The sequence below is a fragment of the Lathamus discolor genome, chromosome 6 (assembly GCF_037157495.1).
Source record: "Lathamus discolor isolate bLatDis1 chromosome 6, bLatDis1.hap1, whole genome shotgun sequence".
Classification (NCBI taxonomy): Eukaryota; Metazoa; Chordata; class Aves; order Psittaciformes; family Psittacidae; genus Lathamus; species Lathamus discolor.
This window is the reverse complement of record NC_088889.1, coordinates 73,338,308-73,353,441: the sequence shown is the minus strand read 5'-3', so window position 1 is coordinate 73,353,441 and position 15,134 is coordinate 73,338,308. Positions and strand designations below refer to the sequence as shown.

General features: G+C 46.3%; 1 protein-coding gene across 4 annotated transcripts in view; it reads left to right on the top strand.

Annotated features, from left to right (window-relative positions):
• Positions 1–821: 821 nt before the first annotated feature.
• Positions 822–15,134, top strand: part of TBC1D24 (TBC1 domain family member 24) — a 30,192-nt gene continuing 15,879 nt past the window's right edge. The window contains exons 1-5 of one of the 4 annotated variants that reach the window (XM_065683589.1): positions 822–902; positions 6,673–6,726; positions 8,778–8,850; positions 11,724–11,975; positions 13,980–15,012. In XM_065683589.1, the coding sequence (XP_065539661.1) occupies positions 14,054–15,012 (959 nt within the window). In that variant the 5' untranslated portion in view covers positions 822–902; positions 6,673–6,726; positions 8,778–8,850; positions 11,724–11,975; positions 13,980–14,053. The remainder of the gene's footprint in view (positions 903–6,672; positions 6,727–8,777; positions 8,851–11,723; positions 11,976–13,979; positions 15,013–15,134) is intronic. The other 3 variants (XM_065683590.1, XM_065683587.1, XM_065683591.1) reach the window with 3 other exon arrangements.

Below are 15,134 nucleotides of genomic sequence, written 5' to 3'. Positions count from 1 at the left end.
ACCAGGTTGCTCCAAGCCCCGTCCAACCTGGCCTTGAACACTGCCAGGGATGGAGCAGCCACAGCTTCTCTGGGCACCCTGTGCCAGCGCCTCAGCACCCTCATGGGGAAGAGCTTCTGCCTAAGAGCTCATCTCAGTCTCCCCTCTGCCAGTTTTGTTCTCTTTTCACTTTGTTTTCCACCTGAAGTTCTGCAGGGTCAGTGAACAGTGCAGCCTCCAGCACAGACTCACAAGCCTGAGGCCTCCTCACCCAGCACTGATGCATCCCACAGCCCTGCTGCTCATAGTGCAGCACCATCCATCCACTGACTGTCACCTCCCACCCCCTCAACACAGCCCCATATCACCCCTCACTATCACCCTTCACAGCCCCTCTCTTGTCCCCTCTCACTGCCTCTAACCCTTCTTACTTCCCATCTCCCCTCACCCCACTGACCCTTCAAAACCCCCCATCACGATCACACTTGAAAGCCCCTCATCACTGCCTCTCACCCCACACACCCCCCAATCCCTCACAGCCCCCCACTATCCCTCCCCCCCAACCCATTAAAGCACACCCGGCATTCCTCACAATCCCCATCACCTTTCACAGCCACTCATGTCACCACTGACATCACCCCTCATGTCACTCCCCACGTCACCCCTCACACCCTGTCACCACTCATGTTACCCGCATATCGCACCTCACAGCCCTCCATACCACCCCTAATCGCCACACACACCCTCACCCACGCTCCCTCAACACCGGGACGCCACACACGTGCTCGCACCGCCCAGCAGAACGCATGCGCGCAGGCGTCCCGCCGCCGTGCCCTGTGCGCATGCGCGCGGCCCCTGCTCGCCCCCTCCCCGCTCCCCCCGTGCCCGGTGCTGACGGCGGCGGCGGTGCTGAGGTGGTCTCGGTAAGGGGGGGACGTGGTGGGCGGGCCTCCGCTGGCGTCGGGACATGGCTGGGGAAGGGGAGAGAGGAACTGGGAACCGGGACCTTGGAGGCGCCTTGGGCAGGACCGGAGGGGGCCTTTCTCCGGGCCCTGCCGTGGTCAGGCCACCTACGCGGGCGCCGCGCTCGGCCTCTCTCTTGGTGCAGGGCCGCGGGTCGCCGCCGTGCCCTGCGAGGTGGGAGCTGTTGGGGAGGGGCGGGACGTGGCCCCGAGGCGCTGCTCCGTGGGCGGCGGCAGCCCCTGGCGCTGTCCGCTCTCCGTGGGCCAGTGTGCCCCGGGCTCTGCCCCTTGGGTTGTGCGGCGCGGGGGGATCCGGGGAGGCGTTTGGTCGGCTCGTGGCGTGGCTGGAGCGCATGATGCTGCTGCTGCTGCTGCTGCTGCAAAATAGGTCAAGACCCGGGTGAGCCACCAGCGCGTCCTGCTGGTCCTGGTGAGGCTGCCCAGACACACAGCTACACTTTGCCAGATGGTCCCGGTTAGAGGAGCGGCTTTTTTTCACGTAAGAGCTCTCGAAACGCAGCACCTGTGTTCTGCAGCCTCTTCCTCGAGTGTTTTCATAGAATCGCAGAATCGTTTGGGTTGGAAGGGACCTTAAAGCTCATCCAGTCCCAACCCCCTGCCATGGGCAGGGACACCTTCCACCAGACCAGGTTGCTCCAAGCCCCATCTGACCTGGCCTTGAACACTGCCAGGGATGGGGCAGCCACAGCCTCTCTGGGCACCCTGTGCCAGCGCCTCAGCACCCTCACAGGGAAGAGCTTCTGCCTAAGAGCTCATCTCAATCTCCCCTCTGTCAGGTTAAAGCCATTCCCCCTTGGCCTGTCCCTACAGGCCCTTGTCCAAAGCCCCTCTCTAGGTTTCGTACAGCCACTTTAGGCACTGGAGCTGCTCTAAGGTCTCCCCTTAAGGAGCCTTCTCTTCTCCAGGCTGAACCAGTCCAGCTTTCTCAGCCTGGCTCCAGAGCAGAGCTGCTCCAGCCCTCGCAGCATCTCCGTGGCCTCTGGACTCACTCCAACAGCTCCACATCCCTCTTGTGCTGCTGCCCCAGAGCTGGGTGCAGGACTGCAGGGGGGGTCTCCCCAGAGTGCATCAGAGGGGGAGATTCCCCTCCCTCAACCTGCTGCTCACGCTCTAGGGTGCAGCCCAGCACAAAGGAAGGTTCTGGGCTCAAGCACACAATGAAGCAGGGTCATGGGGAGCTTTTCCTCACCCAGCATCCCCAAATCCTTCTCCTCAAGACTGCTCCATCCAGTCTCCCCCAGCCTGTGTTTGTGATTGGGAGTGCACAAAAATTGGAATATTTTGAAATCTTTTTTACAAACATAAAATTTTATTACAAGTTTAATCTTGTGTTGGTCTTTATCTAGGAACTGCTTACTGAGATATATAGAATCACAGAATAGTTAGGGTTGGAAAGGACCCCAAGATCGTCTAGTTCCAACCCCCTGCCATGGGCAGGGATGCCTCACACTAAACCATCCCACCCAAGGCTTTGTCCAGCCTGGCCTTGAGCACCGCCAGGGATGAAGCATTCACAACTTCCCTGGGCAACCCATTCCAGTGCCTCACCATTCTCACAGTAAAGAATTTCTTCCTTATATCCAATCTAAACTTCCCCATTTAAGTTTTAACCCATTACCCCTTGTCCTATCACTACAGTCCCTCCCCAGCATCCCTATAGCCCCCCTTCAGATACTGGAAGATCTCCACACAGCCTTCTCTTCTCCAGGCTGAACAGCCCCAACTTTCTCAGCTGTCTTCATACGGGAGGTGCTCCAGTCCCCTGATCATCCTCGTGGCCCTCCTCTGGACTTGTTCCAACAGTTCCATGTCCTTTTTATGTTGAGGACACCAGAACTGTACGCAGTACTCCAAGTGAGGTCTCACAAGAGCAGAGTAGTGGGGCAGGATCACCTCCTTCGACCTGCTGGTCACGCTTCTTTTGATGCAGCCCAGGATACGAATGGCTTTCTGTGCTGCAGGTGCACACTGTCAGCTCATGTTCATTTTCTCATCAGCCAACACCCTCAAATCCTCTGCAGGCCTGCTCTGAATCTCTTCTCTGCCCACCCTGTAGCTGTGCCTGGGATTGCTCCGACCCAGGTGTAGGACCTCGCACTTGGCATGGTTAAACGTCATCAGGTTGGCATCAGCCCACCTCACAAGAGTGTCAAGGTCCGTCTGGATGGCATCCCTTCCCTCCAGCATATCAACTGAACCACACAGCTTGGTGTCATCAGCAAACTTGCTGAGGGTGCACACAGTCCCACTGTCCATGTCACCAACAAAGATGTTGAACAAGACTGGTCCCAACAGCCATACCGTTCCTCCAGCAGATATGGGAGTGCTTGAATTCCCCCATGAGAACAAGGGCCTGTGAGCGTGAGACTGTTCCTATATGTCTTTAGAGTGCTTCATCCACAGATTTCCTCTTGATCAGGCGGTCTGTAACAGAGCCCCACAATAATGTCTCCCATCGCTGCTCTCCCTTTAACCCTGTCCCACAAACTCTCTGTGGACTGATCAACTGTCCCCAGAGTTCCATACTCTCCAGCCTATCCCTGACATAAACATGTACGTATGTACAGCACATCCTTAAGCAGAAGGTTGCTGTTGGGATATGGGGGCTGCTGGAATGTTTCTCAGCTGAACATGGTGTTTAGGGGTTAGGTAGAACTTGCTGAAATGTTCCTTGGCCTTTCTGTGCCCATGAATTGGAGAGAAATAACTGCGAAGATGCTATGTGCTTGGCTGAGTCTAGCCTCGTGGGTGGATGAAATCTTGCAGTGCTCTGGGGCTGTGATGAGAGGGAAGTGGGTGGTTCCATATTGCACTGTGCCGTCTCAAAACCTTGCCATTTTATGTGCAATTCCTGCAGGAAGCTGAAGCATCTGAAAGCTTTTCTGGCTCACAGGAAATCCCAGTGGTGTTGTCAGATTATCCAGTAATACCCAGAGCACAGAAATTACGTGGATCACATCCAGGGCTCTGAATTCCCAGAAAAAGGAATTCCCTACCTGTTAGAATTTCTTTCTTTGTGAAGTCACTAGCAGTTAAAGCCATGTTGCAAAACACTTCTCTCAAAGATAGTTACTTTGTAGGAACAGCACTGATAACTGTAATCCAAGGACATTTTATGCTGGCTCTTTGTTGCTCCCAAGCAATACATGACATGTCCTTTGTAATTTGCAAAAATTGTTGTGGATAGTGTTGCACTATGATTAGGAATCTTTGTACTCAATGTCTTTTCTGTCATTAATATTTGAAAGTTTGCAGGTCTTCTTGCAGCTAGAATGTGAACACAAGGGAAAGCAGCTTTCTGCTTCTCTTTTGCTGTTAATAATTAAATGGTGCCAAGTAAATGTTTCTAGCAGGCTGTCTGTGGATCCATCACATAGTTAAGCACCTGGGCTCTTCCCAGCTCTCTCATTTTACTGCAGCTTTTGTTTTCTCCCCATGGCTGTCTTTGCTTCTTCATTCTGTTCATTTGAAATCTTGCAGAGCCGCCTTCACTGGCCAGCTTTATAATCTAAGCTGTAAAGAAAAATGAAAACACCAGCTATTCCTGCACTGTAACAACCCTGCAAGCAAGTAAAGCAGAACAGTCCACACTGCACGTCTCTACCCACATCCCACAGCAAGATTATTGCAATCTGATGCTGCTATCCTGGCATTTGGTTAGATCCTGAGTGCCTTTGCTTCAGTGCTGAAGCTGAGTCAGTGACAAGCAAATTAATGCCTTTGCTTTAGTGCCGAAGCTGAGTTAGTGGGAAGCAAATTATTGGCAACAGACCACGAATTTAGTCCTTGCTGTTCTTCTGGCTCTTTAGGATATAGCTGCCCTGCCTGTTAGATTGGAGAATCTGTTAAAACAGTGGTGTTAGGCTGTCTTGGATGCATGCTGTATGGTAACACTCAAAATAGATAAACTGTGTTAATGATTTGAAAGAAAAATAGCTATTTCTATTGCATCTATACATAACCTTGAATTGTGACTGAGAGCTGAAGAACCAGAGTTTCTTTTGAATGTCGGCTTGTCAGGGGATTCCTTTATTGTCAGGTTTAATTTGCAGTATCCTGACACATTTGCATGCGGTGTGTTGCGGCAGGGGTGCAGTGGTATTTGGCTGGTTGATGCTGATCTCCAGCCATTTGCACTTTTAGTGCTTGCCCAGGCAGTCACGTGCTCTTTCTGATATAAAAATAGATTTAATTGCACTGTATTAATGATTGACTTGCTTGAAGTCCATGTGTATTGGTGGAAGTATGTGCTGGAGATGTCCAGCTGTGGAATCAACTGTTTTAAATTAGATTAACATATGAAAGTGCTCCTAGCTGTGGTGTTCAGACTTCTAGGCTTTACCATATCTCATTTGTTCTCCTCTTGCATAACTTTTAAAGTTGGAAGACAATTACCTGAGCTTTTAGACACATCGCAAAAGACCACATGTTATTTATTCTCACTGTCTCAGGAAAGAAGCTCAAATCTCATAGCCTGCCAGTGTCTGTATTAATGGACATGCTTAATTGTACTTGGGGTCTACATTATGTTAACCCATAGGTGTAACTTCCATAGAATCATAGAATGGTTTGGGCTGGAAAGGACTTTAAGATCATCCAGTTCCAACCCCACTGCCAGAGGCAGGGACACCTTCCACTAACCTTCCACTTGAGGAGTTTGCTCCAAGCGCCGTCCAACCTGGCCTTGAACACTGCCAGGAATGGGGCAGCCACAGCTTCTCTGGGTAACCTGTGATAGCGCTCACCACCCTCACAGGAAAGAACTTCTGCCTTATATCTAACCTGAACTTCCCCTGTTTCACTTTAAACTCATTACCTCTTGTCTTATCCCTACAGTCCCTGATGAAGAGTCCCTCTCTGGCACCCTTCTAGGGCCCTTCAGATATTGGAAAGCTGCTGTGAGGTCTATGTACTTTGGTGTAGCTGTACCAACAGTGAATTATTTTGTTACGTTTTTCAGGGAGAAACAAGTAAAGGGAGAATTAACACAAAGTTTTAATGACTGTATTTTGCAGGAAACTAAAATTGGGTTATTTGAAAATCTGCTGAACTGAATATCATTCCTTTGCAAAGAAAAATAATGTTCATCAAATTAGTTCTAACATTTGTACCTAACAGGACAAGGGCCTGTTTTATCAACCCTCAGCAAGTAAGCTGAGCTAAATCCACTCTCCACTGCAGATCTTCAGAATATAGTTGAGTTGTGGGGGTTTTTTTTAATAACTGGGGATCTAAATAGTGAAAGCTGTAGATCTGGGGTCTGAAATGCCCTTGCTGTGCAGCAGATACCCCTGTTAGTCCCAGGAGGAGAGACCTGCTCCAGAAGCTGCCTGTTTAATGAGAGTTGTCTACTTCACAGTAAAACTGGGGGGAACACAGCAGTAAGGTACAGTGAGATTAGCTAAAGGTATTTATGACAAAGGTGCCAGAAGTAGTAATTCTGCATGTGTTTTTAGAGACAGAAATTAGTTGTTTGTGTGTAAGCACTTTAATAATGTGGTTATTTATCTGCTCTTCTCTATTGTGAGGATATTTGTCATCTTGTTCTCTATACCACAATTGCAAGTATGGATGTTGGAAGCCATGTAGAAGTGCAGGCTGATACCTTCGGGCTTTTTAAAGGTGTGAAAGTCAGTGGTACCCAGTGCACATGGATGTTGTCCCATGCACTATTTAAAAACAGTCTGATTTTTATGTTTTTCACCAACAGGCCCAGCAGGAGGGAGTAAGTCATAAGAAGATCTATACAAGGACTAGTCTTAAGGTAAGGACTAATAAAAGCATGCCAATGTGGGGGCTGTGGAGGACTGTTGGAGTTCTTTGTTTTGTTTGGATAGGTTTTGGTAATCTGGTTCTGTATGGAGACAGGATTCCTGCCCCTGCTTCACGTTTCAATATGCCTTTGAGCCCTCTCCTCCAGTTGAGAGGCTTTGAATCCATTGGCCAATGCAGTGACACTAGACAGAGGAGTAGGCATGTCAAGTACATTAAGTCCTTTTAGGTTTACTCAGAACAGGCATGTGGGTGAAAAAAACACCATCAACATATATATAAGCCCCTTCTTATATATCATGTGCTCTGGGCTCTTAACTATCTTACTGGCCTTCTAGCAGAACTAGTTTTCCCAAAGTCTTTCCCCTCCAGTAAAACTAGAGATTAACAATATACACTAAGATTATAACCTCAGCAACACGTCTGTTATTATGAAAGCATTTTGATTTTAAAATTGTAGTCAAAATAATGGACGACTAGTTTGGAATTCTACATTGATTATTTTTTCATTATGAAATGGTGTTTTTGTTTGGAGGGGAAGAAGATAGAAATTCTCCTCTTTATCAGTTGATCCTTGGGGGTTTTAAGATGTAGACAGGACAGAAAGCCTCAGATCTATGTGTTTGGTAGTATTTACCACTCAGTATCCTCTTACAATGCTCTGTTCTTTAGCCTTTTTGGCCCTTTGTAGAGCCATTAACCATTTCTTTTGTCTTCTTTTTTTTTTTTTTTTTTTTCAATAAGCATTTTGGGTTTGTGGTTTGTTGGTTTTTTGTTTTGGGGTTTTTTTTTTTCTTCAGACTTTATCTTATTTGGGGTCTGTGTGTGTATTTGGTACCTCTGGCATCTCAATGGTCAGTACAGCTCACAGGATCAGCAGTGACTGAGCATGAATGCTCCATCCCTGGCGGTGTTCAAGGCCAGGCTGGACAGAGCCTTGGGTGGCACAGTTTAGTGGGAGGTGTCCCTGCCCATGGCAGAGGGGTTGGAACTAGATGATCTTAAGGTCCTTTCCAACTAACTATTCTATGATTCTATGTTCAGAAGTGCTCATGTCATCCCAGGGCAGGGGATGGGGAGGAAGGGGGTGCTGCTTTCTACTGAAGTGCTTGCAGATGTAAGGGATACAGAGTCTTCTGAATATAAGCTACTGTTGTTTATGTGGCCTGCAGAGAAGAGCTCCTTGTGTGTCTGAACTTCTGACTGTAATAAAGTACATGATAGATTAATCACAGGTGATTTAAAGACCATGCTTAAGAAGACAATAGTATTTTCCTAAGAATGGAAGCATGGGATTCTAGTACAGACCTTCATATGCAGCAGTGACATCCCAAGATAAATCATCTGGATGCCTAAAATGGCTTGCCTTGTAGTGTACTCTGATATCAGGCATTCACCAGTTACTCAGGAAAGGGAGAGGTTTCTCGACTTTGTCCCGTAAGGATATTAAAAAAGCCCAGCAGGGAGCAGGAACTAACCCCCCATTGTTATTGGTAAATTAGCATTTGAACATTATCCAGAATCGTATTCCTGGCACCCAGCTTGTGCTGCACACAGTGCCCAGGGCAAATCCTAGGGATCCAACTGCATTTAATAGCATTAAAAGCAATCCATGAACTCTGTGTGCTCTACCAAAAACGATTATCATTCGGGAGTGCATCACTGTAGTCCAGATTGCTCTTCTACACCCGATGAGGTAGTTGTGTTCAGCTTTTTCTGGTTCTAAATGGGGCGCTTAACTTTGGCTCTGATGCACACATCTTCCTCAGTGATACATGGCATGGGAAGTAACTGGAGCTGTAAATGTGGCAAAACACACTTCCAGTCAGGAGGTGTTTGGGAAAGGGAGGACAGCATCATGGTGTCCAGTTGTGTTTCCAGATCCATAGGGCAGAGATGTCAAGGTGTGCTGCTGTAGTGCTGGGCTGAGGGAGAACGGCAGAATGAACTCAAGTACTGGGGGAGAAGGGAGGAACTGTCTGCTCATTGTCTTTTATTCTGCAGTTATTACTGTCTTGCTGTGTTGCTTTGTTCTTCTGTCAGATTCTTTGGTGTATGAAGCAAACATCTCGGACATGATTGAGTATTCCTCAAGGATGAGGAATCATCTACTCAGGTTTGGGCTTCATTTTCTTTTGCTGCGATGAGGACTAATAGCTAGCAGGCTTGAGGAAGCGGCTCTCATTATCTGTCTATGTGGCTTCTGCAAGGATTAGTTTAATGAGGTTATGAAAGAGGAGATGTGAGCCTTTTCCCTGGCTAAATCACTGCTTGACAGTATAAACAGCAAACAGTATCCTGCAGGTCTGGGATTTCAGCATTAGTCTTGATTTGTAGGGCAGGAAAAGAAGATACCTGCTTTCTGTTAGCACCTTCTAAAAATGCATGCGAACCATTTGGTCATCAGTCTCTATCTGTATCTGTCCAGTACAAATACCTGAATCCAAGGTAACTGTCCACGGGTAAGAGTAAATGGTATTTTCAGAAGTTTAGGGTTCTTGTTATAGAGCACCTACCCTAGATTTGCATGAAGTATCTTAATAAGATGTTAATCTCTAGTCAAACTTCCAGGACACAAAGTTTCAAGAGCTCCTACATGGAACAAGGGACAAAGTTTTCCTAATTAATTAGAAGGTCTAGTGGAAGGTGTCCGTGCCTGTGCAGGGGAGTGGAGCTGGGTGAGCTTTAAGGTCCCTTCAAAACCAAACCAGTCTGGGATTCTGTGATTTGATTTTTTAGGAAACTCTCTTGTGTCTATTAAAAGCAGTATCAAATCTCAGGTTTTACCAAAGTTGGAATTTACTTTTAAGATTAGGATGTAGATATTTCACTACTGTGGAGCGCTGCAGGTACTCTGGATTTGAAAGCAACAATTGTCCTCTGAGTTGTTGTGCTTCAGGTATTTCAGTTGACCAATTTCTGCGTTTTGGAAAGCAAAGAATAATTATTAAAGTTGTCCCTAGCCGTGTTATCTTCAATAAAATTGTAGCTTTATATTCCCCATAATGAAGCTAAGTTGCCATTCAAATCTTCTCTTTTCCTGCTGATATATTTTTGGACATTTTGATAGAGTTTTTCATCTCAAGCAATACCAGAATATGACTTTCACCCTGGCTTCTGCTGCACATTCCCTTCAAATTCAGTGCAGTTTTTGGCTGTCTTCTGAAAGTTGCCCAAATGACAATGGGGAGAAGTAAGGGAATGGAATGGAAAATGTGGCCATTCTAGCAAGCTAAATATTTCCTAATGATTCAGTCACTGACTTGAAATCCTGCCAGTTCAGTTGCCATGGCCATTGCTTGGGTTTCAGTTGTAGTGATTACTTGCTTTCCTTCATAGTTTAAACTTAACCTTGAGAAATCTTGCCTGCTTTGCAGCTGTTTCTGGCACATCTTTAATAGCATTTTTCTAGTTCTACTTCTCACTTGCATGGGTTGTTTTTTATGTTACATTGAAAAGCTCCATTATAGACCAGTAGACCTGACAATCTCAAAATGTTGTAGTGGTTCTTAAGAAAAAGAGCTTTTTCTCCTGGTTCTGTTCTTGTGTGTTAATCCCTGCTGTTCTGTAAGTCTGATCAAAAAGGATAATAACTGCTTCCCGTTAAGCAAGGTACACACAACTTTCAAGCTTTGTTGTTGTTATGAGTAGTGTAAACATTTTTCTAATTTTCACAATCCTGTATAGTTGTATTCTAACAGGTACTTGAAAGCATTTCAGTTCTGTGCAGTTCAGGTGCTGATCCATACTCTTGATCTGTGTCCAGTTGAAAGATACTTCCCACAGCATTATGCTAACTTCTGTAAAGTTACTTTAGCCAGAGGGTTACCCTAACTATTCTATGATTCTGTGAAGGTGGGACTTTCTGACATGCACTCTTATACAGCTATTCTTGCCTATTTTCACACCTTAACTGACACTCCACCCTTCCATCCCTCCAGATATAGCAGTATGTACTGCCTGCTTGCTCCCCCAGTATAGGAGAGATGGGTAGGAGACAGCCCTGACCAGCTACCGCTTTGCTACTGAACGGGAGGCAACTTTTGTCTCCTGTTCCCATCAGCTCCAAATTAAACATTGCTCTTTACATGGCTGCCAGAACAGAGAGCTTGTCCAGAGGGATGGATAGAGGAGGATTCCGGAGTGGGATGGGAGATGTAATCTGGCTGGAATCTTCCTGAGATTTCTTGGGCTCTTCTCCCCTGGCAAGTAAGTACTTCCCATTTGAGGCCTGCTGGCTTACAGTAGCTATTGGCGGAGAGTCAGGAGCTATGCACCATTACACTGAAGCACAGTAATTCTGTTGGATTTGCAAGCACAGTTAAGGGCTCTGGCAACCTTGGCAATGCCCATTTGCTTTGCTGACATTTTTGTCTTGCAGCATCGAGAGCTTTGAAAAGCAGAAGCAGCCAGACTTACTTGCAGGCCCAGCAGACTTACCCAGCTGTGGAAAACTGTAAGCTCAAATCAAAAGTTCTGGCAGTCTGACTTCCATCCTCTAGCTCACAGACTTCAGTGAGCTTGCTGAGGAGCACATACTCTTCAAATTCAGTAGTTTCTGGAGAGGGCAATAACTTCCAGAGGGAAAAATTTCTCTAAATGCAAACTTCAAATATGCTTGTGACTCTGAATGGTAGAAAATAGGAAAGAGTAAGGAAGAGGGAGACAAAGGTTTACAGGAAAAAGCACAGCGGAGATGTAACTCTGAGGAGCTTAGAAGCTGTCTCTTATGATGGACCTTTTTTTAACCCTCCTTAGTATAAATATAAGCAGTTCCCAAGGGATGATGGCAGAAGGGGGAAATTGTTGCATAGTGGAGACTGCAGCAAGCCGAGGATAGAAACAGTTTCTATACTGAAGTGGCCGTGAACAGAATTACTCATCTCTCCATGCTTTGGCCACTGCTAAATAAGATTAAATTTCTCTTCCCCACAAGGATCTTATTCTAGGATTTGAATTCAAAATCATGTGTTTCTCTATGATTCCCAGGTGGAGAATGACAGAAGAATGTTAACTTTCATGGAGTTGACACTGACTCTGCAAAGGACTGTTATCCTGCCGTTACTGTCTGCACATCCTGAACACGTGCTCTCAGCTCACACTGAGGGGCATCATTCCTCAACATCCTAACATATCGTATTGCTAGAATTGAAGTCAAGACAATGTGTTGCCTCCTTTAATTGCAGTTTGAAAAGTAATATCAGATATGGAGGAATACACCAAAAAGAAATGGTGAGCATGGTAAGCATTGCTGTATTCCTCTTGATGTACAAAAATGAACGAAAAAATATCTTTTTTTATTAAAAAACAAATAAGAAACAGTAGATATTTGGTAGAGAAGAGCCATTCAAAAGTTGACTGAAATGTGTGTTGTTGCCAGCCTTTTAAGTGATGAGTTATATTTTGTAGTTTCAGTGTGTGATTCCAAAGTACCCTGATTAATATTTAGTCAGAATCTTAAACTGTCCTGATTAAATATATAACCATCCAAGCTAATTCTAGTTGTATGTGTATGAACTTCTGTCTGCTTGAGACAAATGTTTTAGTCTCTTGCAGTGAAGTACGGAGGATATCTACCTTATGAGTTTCAAATCATTCTAATGCACTTCTTGTATGAAAGACCAGTCTGATACGTGTCGAGGCCATGCATTCTGCAGTCTGTTGACACAAGAATAACTTAAAGTTCTTTAGAAGCATTTGAGCATGTGTTTTTGTTGATTTAACCTTGCTATATAATGTCTTAATTGCACAAAACAGTTTTATAGGCCAGTTGTGGTTTATAGGGATTCTCTGTCTTTGCAGAGTGTGCAGCACCAGCTGCCTTGTGCTTCCCAGCTTTACTCTGGCTCTGAGGGCACGTGGGCATGGGTGTTCCAGCAGTGGATAAACCCATTGCTTGCTGTTATTCATTCACTTTTATTGAATCTCCCTTCTAGCTTTGCACTGACTTGGTTATAGCTCATTCATTGCCAGTAGTGGTTGGAGTCCTTCTCTCTGCTGGGATACAGGTGTACTTTAAAGCTGGAGCCAACTAGGAGATCATGTAAACATGCGGTTTGAGAAACTGGAGGCCAGAACCTGATCTTTCAGCTGCTGGTGCTGTTGCAGAGGTGTGAATCTGTAAGATTTAATTGTGGTGGCAGCAGGCCCTCTAGAGGGTGGTTTGATCAGTGTGTGTGCAAGCATAGGACCAGAAGCAGTTTAATGAAACTGTTTTAAGCTGACGAGCCTGTACTGCAGCTAGAAAAGGCGGTCTGCTTCACAGAGCTGCAGAGTGGTTTGGGTTGGAAGGGACCTTAAAGCTCATGCAGTTCCAACCCCCTGCCACAGGCAGGAATACTGTCCACTAGGCCAGGTTTTTCAAAGCCCTGTCCGACTTAGCCTTGGAACAGTCACTTTTGTCATGTGTGGTTCATTTTTAACTCTTTCCTAAAGTATTGTTCAGGTTTGAATATCTTTGGTTTCTGTATTGATATAAATAGGTCTAGGAGCCTTCCATTTGAAAGACTGTGTACCTAATTCTTAACCCCTCAGTGCTATGATTTTCAGGAAAGATTTAACTGAGGGGTATTTTCAGTCACATTTGTAAGCAGTCAGAAGGAAGATGCCATGATTTGGCTGACCAGACAGCTATGCATCTTATCCAATGGAAAAGAAAAACTGAACCAGGCTGACGATCTCAGTGACTATGTGGCCACACAAATGCTAGCACCAGCACAAAGAAATGGCCAAGAACACATGGCTGTGGCTAGAAGGAGGTCTAGTGTTTCTTGGCACTGGCCACACCATGTTAGGACAGTGAAAGCTGCTCGTGACACTGCATCCTTATACTACAAGTAACAGTTACTTCCCCGGGGAATTAGGAGGAGCAGTTGCAAATTGAACAGACTTTACAATAGGTATTTTGGAAGTGGGAGTCTTCTGTTCTCAAAGTGGGAAGTTAACATAAAGATCTGTCTCAGCTTGGACCTTCAGTTACAGAACTCACTTCCTGGGGAGGTGTCCTCACCATCAACCTCTTAGGTTGCCATTGATAAATTACTTAAGTGTTACTGGAGGAATGGAAGTAAAACTTGACTTAAAAAATAAAAGGGCATGTATCTTTAACTTTCTTTGCTTTAGAAAACAGTTTTGGCATTGCAGGAACAAGTTAAATGTATGTGTGTACTCCTAAAGAAAATGGGATATTACCTGTTAGTCAAACCTTTCTCTCTTTTTTTTTTTTTTTTTTTTTTACTTTTGCAGCAAAAGCTGCAAGTTGTTTGATGACTAAATAGCATCTCCATTCTCATGAGTTCTGATTTGCTTCTCCTGGAGCCATGGATGAATACAGCCGCTTTGTGGACTGGGACAAGATGGACAGTTCTTTGCAGAGCCAGGATGCGAAGGAGCTGACCTGCCCCGAGCTCCCAGAGCTCAAGCAGCTGGCCCGCCAAGGCTACTGGGCCAAAAACCACTGCCTGAGAGCCAAAGTGTACCACAAGCTTCTCAGCAATATCCCATGCCGTACAGTCACCCCGGATGCAAACGTGTACCGAGACATTGTGGTGAAGATCATTGGGAAGCGCAGCAGTAGCTCCCTTCCATTGCCACAGTTCGTGGATGACACCCTGGTCCCCACATACTGCTTGAATGCAGAAGGTATCGGGGCGGTCAGGAAGATCATCCTGTGCATTGCGAATCAGTTCCCAGATATCTCATTTTGCCCAGCACTGCCCTCGGTGGTTGCTTTGCTCTTGCACTACAGCAAGGACGAGGCTGAGTGCTTTGAGCAGGTTTGTCGCATCCTTGCTTGCAATGACCCGTCCAAGCGGCTCATTGACCAGACGTTCTTGGCTTTCGAGTCATCTTGCATGACCTTTGGAGACCTGGCAAACAAGTACTGTCAGGCAGCGCATAAGCTGATGGTGGCAGTGTCCGAGGATGTGCTGGAAGTGTACTCTGACTGGCAGCGATGGCTCTTCGGAGAGCTACCCATGGTGTATATCGCTCGGGTCTTTGATGTGTTCCTGGTGGAAGGCTACAAAGTTCTCTATCGCGTGGCACTGGCTCTTCTAAAGTTTTTTCGCAAAGTCAGAGCTGGGCAGCCCATGAAGTCTGACAGCATACAGCAGGACATCCGACTGTTTGTGAGGGACATTGCCAAGTCAGTGCCTCCAGAGAAGCTGCTGGAAAAGGCCTTTGCTGTCCGCCTTTTCTCACGGAAGGAGATCCAGCTGCTGCAGATGGCCAATGAGAAGGCTTTGCAGCAGAAGGGCATCACAGTCAAACAGAAGAGGTAGGGCTTTTGCTGCAGACAGTCCAAGTGACCTCAGGAAACTGTCCAGCGTGGTGAGCAGTTGGTCACTCAGCCCTGGGTGACTGCTGGGGACACAATATGTGCTGGTGTATCTGCTGATC